General features: G+C 38.1%; 1 protein-coding gene across 13 annotated transcripts in view; it reads left to right on the top strand.

Annotated features, from left to right (window-relative positions):
* LOC128698165 (uncharacterized) overlaps window positions 1–12,226 on the top strand; it is a 420,261-nt gene that overhangs the window by 364,648 nt on the left and 43,387 nt on the right. For all 13 annotated transcript variants that reach the window (XM_070088900.1, XM_070088907.1, XM_070088896.1 and 10 more), the window contains one exon: window positions 2,075–2,278. In XM_070088900.1, coding sequence (XP_069945001.1) covers window positions 2,075–2,278 — 204 coding nt within the window. The remainder of the gene's footprint in view (window positions 1–2,074; window positions 2,279–12,226) is intronic.

Raw genomic sequence — 12,226 nt, 5'->3', positions numbered from 1 at the left:
AGTGGATTGTCTTTTGTATTTCTGATGTCTGTTTTGTGGTGATTCATTACATGGAGGATTTGCGTATTTTTTTTTTTTTTTTTTAACAAGTCGGCCGTCACCCACTGAGGCAGGGTGACCCAAAAAAGAAAGAAAATCCCCAAAAAGAAAATACTTTCATCATCATTCAACGCTTTCACCTCACTCACACATAATCACTGTTTTTGCAGAGGTGCTCAGAACACAACAGTTTAGAAGCATATACCTATAAAGATACACAACATATCCCTCCAAACTGCTAATATCCTGAGCCCCTCCTTTAGAGTGCAGGCACTGTACTTCCCATTTCCAAGACTCAAGTCCGGCTATGTAAAAATAACCGGTTTCCCTGAATCCCTTCACTAAATATTACCCTGCTCACACTTCAACAGATCGTCAGGTCCCAAATACCATTCGTCTCCATTCACTCCTATCTAACACGCTCACACATGCTTGCTGGAAGTCCAAGCCTCTCGCCCACAAAACCTCCTTTATCCCCTCCCTCCTTTTCGAGGACGACCCCTGCCCCGCCTTCCTTCCCCTACAGATTTATACGCTCTCCATGTCATTCTGCTTTGATCCATTCTCTCTAAATGACCAAACCACCTCAACAACCCCTCTTCAGCCCTCTGACTAATACTGTACTTTTATTAACTCCACACCTTCTCCTAATTTCCACACTCTGAATTTTCTGCATAATATATACACCACACATTGCCCTTAGACAAGACATCGCCACTGCCTCCAACCGCCTCCTCGCTGCTGCATTCACAACCCAAGCTTCACACCCATATAAGAGTGCTGGTACCACTATACTTTCATACATTCTCTTCTTTGCCTCCATAGATAACATTTTTTGTCTCCACATATACCTCAATGCACCACTCACCTTTTTTCCTTCATCAATTCTATGACTAACCTCATCCTTCATAAATCCATCCGCTGACACGTCAACTCCCAAATATCTGAAAACATTCACTTCTTCCATACTCCTCCTCCCCAATTTGATATCCAATTTTTCTTTATCTAAATCATTTGATATCCTCATCACCTTACTCTTTTCTATGTTCACTTTCAACTTTCTACCTTTACACACATTCCCAAACTCATCCACTAACCTTTGCAATTTTTCTTTAGAATCTCTCATGAGCACAGTATCATCAGCAAAAAGCAACTGTGTCAATTCCCATTTTGTATTATTTGCGTATGTAGTGCGTATATTATTTTTTGATTAATATAGGTTTTCTATATTTTCAGTGTGTTCCTTCAAATTAAAAGAAAAACTGTATTACAGAAATGTGTCACTTGATTCAAGTTAATAATGGAGAGATGATGATGTTCAGAATATCAACTATAATTCTGCATTTTTTATTTCCAATCATGGTACTACAATAATGTACTTTTTTAGTTTTCAAATGTGTTTTTTTTTAAAGCTTTGAATAGACAGTATTATGAGAGTGCTGTATATTTTAGTTTTATTATACCAAAATTATTCACACATTTCCCCCCCCTCCCTGGGTTATTTAATCCCTATTAGGCAATAAGTATTTCATTATATATTGAAGATAGTTATCATAATTTTGAAAATAAATACAGCCTCTCCTTCTGTTCCTAAGATCACGTCAGTAAATGAAATTGTCTATAAGTGTGGAGCATACTATAATGGTAGTGGGTTTGTGTCGGCCATCTTTGATATTGTTTTAATGTCACAGTTGCACCATTAATAACATTTCTAGTATATTTTTATGTGTTTATACAGTAGTGTACCATATATTGTAATAAACAGAATAGAAAAAATTATCTCTAGCATACATTATTTAGATATGCATACTGGTCAGAGAGCCAGTCACAATTCTGAGTTGTCAGTAAATGAGTAAGTTGCTAAGTGAGGAGAGGCTGTTTTGGAAAATTATTGGTATTAGCATAAATTTTTTGATCTCATCCCTAGAGAGAACACATACACATGCTATTTTTAATAATGTTTTAAATGATTGTTGTTGCCTTGTTGTCCTTGGTATTTTGTTAACAATGCTTATGTGTATGGATAATTTTGCAGTCACCAACTGCTGCCAGATCACTCATCTCTGGAGCTGGACTTGGAGGAGGAACTAATGTCTTCCTCTGGGCTGCTGACTGATGCACCTGATCTCAACAATGCCCCAATGACCATCTCCATTGACTCAGCTATCCACTCTGGCACTGGGTCACGTTCTACCTCTTCCAGCCCGCTTCCTACTGGCCTGGGTCATTCTCTGCTCAGGTATGCCCCCTGGCTGCCATTCTCTCAGATGCATGTGCCAAATTCCCCTCGTGAATCACAAGTATGTTTGGAGCCACTCCTGAATTCCACCCCTAGGATGAGTGACTCAGATCATTCACATAATTTAGTTAACAGATTGTGGAAATCCCAAGAGGCAGCAAATAACACATGGCCGAGAGCTTACAAGGGCACCTCTAGGCACGTTGAAACTCACATTGGTGCGATTGTGGTTGAAAAAAATGTCAATGATTGCTTTTCAAGTTTTGACTCAGCACTGGAGATGAGCTTGAGTGATAGATTGGGTGAAAGCTTTTCGGAGGCTTCAAGTCCCCAGTAGTGGAAGTGATACATTATAGTACAAATAATAATTTAATGGGGAAGAAAATTAGTTATACTAACTTTGGATTGAGAGTGAACTTGCAGTAAACGATGCAGACCATGAATCACACCAAAAAGAGGCAGTTGTGGTGCTAAATAGCCAAGGTGCTTCTTCGCTTGCTGGAGACATAACTGCTGCTTACGTCCAGGCTTCCTCCGGAGGTACCATTCAGAGTGTGTTTTTGCATGCCGGTACCAAGTATCACATGAGCTGCTCACATTGTGTGCTTCACTGTTTTGCTCTTTAACTAAGTTTTGACTTTGAACAATACTGTACATGTATTGTGCGATTTCTTCTTTTATTTTAGCTAAAGTAGTATACGAGTTTAACTTGAGCTGTCTCTATACCATTAATTTGTTTTGCTTGTAATCATGGTTGTATTGCAAACTACCTTAGTTAACCTCTTCTAACTTTTGTAATGTATATTAGATTATTTTAACATACTAGAGTTAAATGATAAGACTTCCATTACTGGGTTTAAACACTAGTAAGGTATGTCCAGTATATGAATAAGAGGGTAGGTAGCTCGTAATGTAGTGGTATCACGCTTGGCTCACTACCTAGAGAACGTGGGGCTGAATCATATATAAGATGAAGTGTATACAAGTCTTTGAACACCTGCTGTGTCTGTTACCTAGCAGTAAACAGATAGTACCCTGGAATTAGTCGACTGTTATATGTCACATCCTGTGAAAGGATGTTAATCAAGAATCCCAATGGAAATATACCATGCTGTTTGGCTTTTCTGGGTTATCCTGGGTAAATAAGCCTCCAGGGTTACAAAGCCAAATAAAGTCATCATTGTGTTTTAGAATGAGGTAGGGTGTGTACTATGAGTGATTGTGAGTACTGGGAACACATATTTAGCCATACTCTTCACCTTCTGATAGTAATTACCATGCAGTGCCTGGCTACAGCAGTAAACGGAAAGCTACAGTTGTTGTGTCCCCATTCTTCTTTATTTAATCTATAGTATAGTTCAATTTTAAGTGTGTATTAATTCTTAAAACTGATTTAGTGATCTTAGGTTAAATGGGATTTCTTGAGTTGTTTAACTGGTTCTGTGGTTTCAGGCTAAAAAAGATTATGTAAGATGTGGGGAAGAAACCAAAGTACATAGTTGGACGAGTTGGTTTTGTTTAGTATAATTACGTTTGGGAGATGAAGTAATTTTTAATTATACTAGCTCTAAATTGATTGGCAGGCAGGGGACTTTTTGCTGGTTTGGGCAATAAGTTCCAGATCTTAGGGCCTTTATATGCATTGCATTCTTGCATAGGGTGAGACGGGCACTAAGAATGTCAGAGTTTTGTGCCTTGTGTTGTGCCTGTGTGTTGTGTTGTAGCTGTCAAGGAGAAGTTTGAGAGGAGCATATATATTGGAGTTTAATGTTCTACATATATATAGTAAGCACAATAATATGAGTGTATATTTTGTATATTAAGTAAGGGTTATAATTGAAAGAATTAGAGGTAAGACAGAATGTAGGATTGCGGATGAGCAAGGAGGCTTCAGAGTGGGTAGGGGATGTGTAGATCAAGTGTTTACATTGAAGCATATATGTGAACAGTATTTAGATAAAGGTAGGGAAGTTTTTATTGCATTTATGGATTTAGAAAAGGCATATGATAGAGTGGATAGAGGAGCAATGTGGCAGATGTTGCAAGTATATGGAATAGGTGGTAAGTTATTAAATGCTGTAAAGAGTTTTTATGAGGATAGTGAGGCTCAGGTTAGGGTGTGTAGAAGAGATGGAGACTATTTCCCGGTAAAAGTAGGTCTTAGACAGGGATGTGTAATGTCACCATGGTTGTTTAATATATTTATAGATGGGGTTGTAAAGGAAGTAAATGCTAGGGTGTTCGGGAGAGGGGTGGGATTAAATTTTGGGGAATCAAATTCAAAATGGGAATTGACACAGTTACTTTTTGCTGATGATACTGTGCTTATGGGAGATTCTAAAGAAAAATTGCAAAGGTTAGTGGATGAGTTTGGGAATGTGTGTAAAGGTAGAAAGCTGAAAGTGAACATAGAAAAGAGTAAGGTGATGAGGGTGTCAAATGATTTAGATAAAGAAAAATTGGATATCAAATTGGGGAGGAGGAGTATGGAAGAAGTGAATGTTTTCAGATACTTGGGAGTTGACGTGTCGGCGGATGGATTTATGAAGGATGAGGTTAATCGTAGAATTGATGAGGGAAAAAAGGTGAGTGGTGCGTTGAGGTATATGTGGAGTCAAAAAATGTTATCTATGGAGGCAAAGAAGGGAATGTATGAAAGTATAGTAGTACCAACACTTTTATATGGGTGTGAAGCTTGGGTGGTAAATGCAGCAGCGAGGAGACGGTTGGAGGCAGTGGAGATGTCCTGTTTAAGGGCAATGTGTGGTGTAAATATTATGCAGAAAATTCGGAGTGTGGAAATTAGGAGAAGGTGTAGAGTTAATAAAAGTATTAGTCAGAGGGCAGAAGAGGGGTTGCTGAGGTGGTTTGGTCATTTAGAGAGAATGGATCAAAGTAGAATGACATGGAAAGCATATAAATCTATAGGGGAAGGAAGGCGGGGTAGGGGTTGTCCTCGAAAGGGTTGGAGAGAGGGGGTAAAGGAGGTTTTGTGGGCGTGGGGCTTGGACTTCCAGCAAGCGTGCGTGAGCGTGTTAGATAGGAGTGAATGGAGACGAATGGTACTTGGGACCTGACGATCTGTTGGAGTGTGAGCAGGGTAATATTTAGTGAAGGGATTCAGGGAAACCGGTTATTTTCATATAATCGGACTTGAGTCCTGGAAATGGGAAGTACAATGCCTGCACTTTAAAGGAGGGGTTTGGGATATTGGCAGTTTGGAGGGATATGTTGTGTATCTTTATATGTGTATGCTTCTAGACTGTTGTATTCTGAGCACCTCTGCAAAAACAGTGATAATGTGCGAGTGTGGTGAAAGTGTTGAATGATGATGAAAGTATTTTTCTTTTTGGGGATTTTCTTTCTTTTTTGGGTCACCCTGCCTCAGTGGGAGATGGCCGACTTGTTGAAAAAAAAAAAAAAAAAAAAAAAGTAAGTTCAACCTCTTGAAGAGTGGAGGGATGTGTTGTCTGGAGCAGGAATTGGCGATTATCCACACAGCAGCTTTTTGTTGGGTAATTAATGGTTTAGAGTAATTAGTCATAGTAAGTCCCCAAGCACAAATACCATAGATGTGGTAAGGGTAGATTAGAAAGTGGTATAGTGTAAGTAGTGCCTTTTGGGGTACATAGTATTGTATCTTGAAGAGGTTGCTTAATGTTTTGGAGACCTTCCTGGCTGTGTGTTGGATGTGAGTATGAAATTTTAGGTTGCAGTCAAGGTGAAGGCCTAAAAACTTGCCCTCAGTGTGTCTTGTAATGGGGAACCATTGATAGGTATGTTAAGGTGTATATTTAAAGCTCTGTTTCCAAACAGTATGTAGTAGGTTTTGTCTATATTGAGGGTGAGTTAGTTGATTGTCATCTTTGTAGATATTTTTAGTTGCTCGTCGTTAACAGTGTCACTGAGTATAGTCAGATTTAAGTAGGAGAAGACATAAGTAGTGTCATCCATGAATAGAGCAGGTTTAAGAAGATGAGATGTATTGGAAAGATCATTGATGTAAATGAGAAAGAGCAGAGGGCCATGAACTCTACCTTGGGAGACTCCTATGGCTACAGACTGAGTAGACATACTGGTGTCTATTGCTAAGACAAGATTTTAGGTATGCAATGGTATGTCCTCTGACCCCATAATATTTTAATTTAAGGTGCAAGATATTGTGGTCCATTGTATCAAGTATACTGTACTTGAATTTCTAACTGGTGTGGCAAACAAAAAAAACTATGGTAACCATAAAAGTCCACAGGAAAATTTGAGAGAAAAAACAGCAAACCAAAATTGGTAGTACTCACCAGTGCCTGTTGTTCGTTTTTTTTAATACATCGGTCATCACCCACTGAGGCAGGGTGACCCGAAAAAGAAGAATCAAAAGTTTTTCTTCTTTTTGTATTTAGTAATTTATACAGGAAAAGGGTTTACTAGCCCATTGCTACCAATATTTTAGTTCTCTCTTACAACATGCATGGCTTATGGAAACATAAACACACATGCAGTTTAATGTGATCCTTTATTGACAACGTTTCACCCACACAGTGGGCTTTTTCAAGTCACACACAGATCTACTTGGGGTGGAAGGTATGGGAGTATTTATAGTCAGGTTCAGAATGTTGAGGTCAGGTGGAGAATGCTGCATCTGATGATCTACCAGGTGGGGTTATAGAGTCTTGGGTAGCTTGGCAGGGGTATTGGACAAGTTGTGAGTAGACCTTCTGCAGTGTTCTATGTTCTTATGTGGGATATCGGTGAAGAAGTTTCTTGGCAAGTGGTTCAGCTATGGCTTCTACAACATAGCTGAACCACTTGCCAAGAAACTTCTTCACCGCTATCCCACATAAGAACATAGAACACTGCAGAAGGTCTACTCACAACTTGTCCAATACCCCTGCCAAGCTACCCAAGACTCTATAACCCCACCCGGTAGATCATCAGATGCAGCATTCTCCACTTGACCTCAACATTCTGAACCTGACTATAAATACTCCCGTACCTTCCACCCCAGGTAGATCTGTTTGTGACTTGAAAAATCCAACTGTGTGGGCGAAACGTTGTCAATAAAGGATCACATTAAACTGCATATGTGTTTGTTTCCATTGTGTCGGTATTTTATACCATTTATTTTCAAGGCATGGCTTATGGAGGGATTCTTCTCCACTTCCTCATGGAGCCTGTTGTTTTTACCTCCTTGCTAAAAAAAAGATAGCATGTACAGTAAAATCTTATATAATGTGAGGGGTTATAGTCCTGAAAATTGGTATGCAATGTACAATATCATTATGTGAAGTGAAGAGCATATGGGTAAAGCAGGGTTACATTCATTACCATTCTGAATTTAACACCCAATTTTTTTTTACTATTGTGCTAGGTAAAAATTACTACAGTGATGAAAATATATAAAATAGCTTTATAAACACTGATTGAGGTACAAGATGGTGCCGGAATGCAACAATAGATGATGAGGATTGTCGCTGGAGAAGGAGTCATGCATCATGGTGTGTAGGACCTTAATTTTGCTGTGGTGTGTTGTACCAATATTTCACATGTTTACTGTTTTTTTTTATGCTTTACATTGCATAATATCAGAATTACCCCGCATTATCAGAGCTTTAAATGTGAGCACTGCAAAAGTATTATGCACAGAAAAGTTGTGTTTTATTAAGGTTCACTGTGAATCAGTGAATTTTCGATTAAAACAGCAATTTTGCAGTGTTTTTTTTGTATGTTTTTTATAGTTGTATTTGCAATTTCTTGGTCTCATTTGATAGAATGGAAGACATATTACAGAAATAGAGATGATTTTGATTTGTTTTAGTACTGAAAATGGCTTGAAACTGAGCTCAAAGTAGCAGAAATGTTAAATTTTTGCCGATGTTCAAGAGTAAACAAATGACCTCACACGCTGGTGGGTCTAATATACGTTCACAAATGTGCTGATATTATTTATACAGTTATTACAATATTGCATAACAGTAAATCTTCTATTTTTTGGTTGGAATAAAAATTCATTAATAGGAATTAAAAATCAAAGTCTAATTCATTAGTAAAGCCTGAAAACATAACTAATGAACAGAGGAAATGTTAGTTTAGTGTCAGGAATGCCTGCATTGTTTATTCTGGGCCCTATTTTGAAATTGGAATATTTTGAACTTTGCACTAAATTGGCCAAATTACCGATTTCCAATCACTTTATTTTGTAACTGAAACAGTTGAGTTGGCAATTTCTTGTGCTCAATCGATAAAATAGAAGTAATACTAGTGAAATAGCTAAGAATTTGGTCGACTGGAGTAAGGTAATTGACCTAAAATGGGAGTCAAAGTCCATAAAATCGCCAATGCGTAAATATCGCTGACACATCAAAATTCGCGAGAGCAAAATTTCATCAATTTTCTATCAAATTTCATACTTTTTCTTTTATTACCTTCAGAAAAAGATTCTCTACCATTTCATAAGAAAAAATAACAAAATTATTTTTTGAAAATTCTTGGACCCTGGTGCACACTTTGAAATTTGGCCTCTGAACCCTGAAAGGGTTAAGGTTCACTGTGAATCAAATAAAATTACAGGTGTCTGTTGCTTTATGCAGTATATGGGTTCCAGGATCATGGCAGCTGTATCATGCTCAGTCAGTCAATTATCACTTAATTTTACACAACAAAAATATTCAGTCTCCATGGGGAAGTGGAGAAGAATCCTTCCTCCATAAGCCATGTGTGTCATAAGAGGCAAATAGAATGCCAGAAGCAAGAGGCTAGTAACCCCTTGTCCTGTATAAATTAGTACAATAGGACCCCAGTATCCACGGGGGATATGTTTTAATGATCTGCTGTGGATACTGAAACAAGGGATAGTAGCAAACCCTATATATGTAGAGTTTGCTACTATCCACAGTTTAATTGATAAATTATGCTCAATAAGTGGAGAATTATCATTTTTCACTTATGGGAAGCACTTCCTGGCTTCTCTTAGGCTCTGAAGAACTGCCAACTTCTCTTACTTTTGCTTTTTGGAGTCATTATTATGCAAAATTAAGAAGTATGTATTTTTGGGCCACAATAAACCATGGATAACTGAAACCGGGATACTGAATCAATGGATATGGGGGTTCTACTGTAAATGTAAAAAGAAGAAAAACTTTCACTTCTTTTTCGGGTCACCTTGCCTCAGTGGGCGATGGCCAGTGTGTTATATTCAGTAAGTTTTGTGTACTGCACTGATCACACATGGCAGATTTATATCGCCTATACAGAATTACCAGTAGTAATGGGACATCGTGTAATAGAGAATTCATGTAAATCACGTCTGCATAATAGTGTGGGAAACCATTGGTTTGCAATTACTATTAAATGGATGAAATATAAGTAGCAAGTACAAGGCAGAGGATGGCATTTTTGTCCTCAGTAGATATGAGTGACTGAAGAATGAACAGAAGAGGAAATGGTATGGTGATACCGACAAGATGTGGAAAAAGACATTTATATACAGTTCAGGACATTTATTAAAGGAAACGTTTCTCCACGAGTGGCTTCTTCAGTCCTAATACAGAGAAAACCAAGAAAAACGCATATATATAGTGGCAAGAGTCAGGTGAAGTGACGCGTGGGTAGAGGTGGTAGTAGTAGTAGTAGTGGAACTAAGGAGATGATTTTAGAGAGGGAGCTGCTGACATCATGTAACAGCAGTTCCCAGGATGGGTAATATCCTCTTGATTAGTAATTTTGAAATACTGTAACTACCGGATTTTTGCTTTATAGTGTTACTGACGGTGATTAGTGCAGCTTCAAGTAGCACTATTAAGCAAAAATCTGGTAGTTACAGTATTTCAAAATTACTAATCAAGAGGATATTACCCATCCTGGGAATTGCTGTTACATGATGTCAGCAGGTCCCTCTCTAAAATCACCTCCTTAGTTCCACTACTACTACTACTACTACTACCACCTCTACCCACGCGTCACTTCACCTGACTCCTGCCACTATATATATGCGTTTTTCTTAGTTTTCTCTGTATTAGGACTGAAGAAGCCACTCGTGGCGAAACGTTTCCTTTAATAAATGTCCTGAACTGTACATAAGTGTCTTTTTCCACAATGAACAGAAGCTTGACAGTGGTATACCATCCTCACCTGTCATTTTAGTCATGGCATGTTATGACGTATACCAGTATAAATATAAAGGAGTACAGTGCCTTGATGTCCATTCAGCAAACCAAGTATAGAGTGGATTCTTTTCTCAATTCTGACATTAGAAGTTCTTTACAGGTATGTGTGATTGCCTGGTGTCTGTACTTGATTAGGAAAGGTTGCTTGTGATTTTACAGTACTTGTTCTTTGTGTGAGTGTGTGTATTAGTGCAGTGATTAGGATTTTTCTGTCTCTTAGGAAGATGAGCATCCCTAACTTAGGATGCACGGCTCTGCCAGGTCCTATAATAAGACATACACTATTGGCATCCACACTGATATGGCTATCTAGCAGATGTTTTTCTGTTATCACTAATGTCTCAGATTGAGAGTTTCCTTTCTCAGTGCCAATTCACTTAATTTCTTCTTTATTTTCTTCAGTGAAGGGTTGTTGAGATAGTTTGCTTTCTTAGAAAGAATGGAGCAGGATAGATTGGCCTAAGAGTTTTTAAACTTTAATCAAAGATTTATTTCCACATTATACAATGTTTGCACAGAGATGGATGACATTTGGTTGTACATGCAGAAAGCTCATGGTTATGCAGAGCATTTTGGGCCATTCCAGGAGGGTTGGAGGAAGGATGTGAGGGGAAGTTGTTAGAAGCAGGAGCTTAAGCACCCAGCAGGCATTTGCAGACATGTTAGATTGAAGTGAGTGGAAACAAGTAGTTTTTGAGATGCAGAAAGCTGTTGGAGTGTGAGTAAGATAACATTTATGAAGGGAATCAGGAAAGCCAGTTACTAGGGCATGAGTTTTGAAGGATGGGCAGTGACATCACACTTTGCAGGTTCATTTGGATTATGTCCACACACTCAGGCAAGATGGCCATTAAATAGGTGATGGCAAATTGGTTTCAAAGTTTAAATTCGAATTTTTCTTTTCTTTTTACGTAGTACAAAAATAATGTAGTTTACATGTAATAAAATATTAGGCACAATATCCATTTTGAGAAAATTTATACTAATGTTTAAAAACTACTCAAGAATTAGACATAGACTGTTAAGGATTTCTTATACAGTTAACTGCAATTATACATACAAAAAGAAAGGTAGATAATGAACAAGGTAAGATGAACAGGGTAACACTTATGAAGGGACTTAGAGAAACCAGTTAGCCAGACTTGAGTCCTAAAGGTGGGAAGTACAGTTCCAGCACTCTGAAGGAGGAGTGGAGATACGTTGCAGGTTTTGACCTGCAGTATCGGCAGGCCTCTGGCAAGACAGTGAAGGAGTGAATAATGATGGAAGTGTTTCTTCTTTTTTGGATCACTCTGCCTCGGTGGGAAACGGCTCATGTGTTAAACAGTTTTTTCTTATATTATGACCTATTTTTTCAAGTTGATTCAGTGATGTTCAATTTTGTAGAGTGATTGAATACAGATGGTAAACATACAGAAAGTTGCTTAGTTACAGTAGAAATATAATAGAATGGGATGAGTAATCAATTTTCAATGTTAGTTGAAGGAAGACTGGAAGAACAGGAACAGAGTTAGATGAGCTGGTTTTGTATGACACAGTGTATTGCATCATTGGGTTTCCCTGCCTTGGTGGGTGATGGTTGATGTGTTAATAGTAGAAGATGGTGTAAGATAATTCTTTATTGAGTTTTGTTAAGAAAAGTACAATAATATCTATAACTGTATTGACATCCAGCTTCAGTGAACATCATTCATATTAGAACTTCATTGCATCTACCCAGTAAGCCTCATGAGCTCTCCTCGCCAGATATAACCAGCAGAGAGAGTTGCCAAAAAGGAATCGTGATTCT

This window comes from Cherax quadricarinatus, chromosome 26 (assembly GCF_038502225.1).
Source record: "Cherax quadricarinatus isolate ZL_2023a chromosome 26, ASM3850222v1, whole genome shotgun sequence".
In the NCBI taxonomy this organism is placed as follows: Eukaryota; Metazoa; Arthropoda; class Malacostraca; order Decapoda; family Parastacidae; genus Cherax; species Cherax quadricarinatus.
Note: the sequence above shows the minus strand (reverse complement) of the source record. Positions and strands in the feature narration are given on the sequence as shown.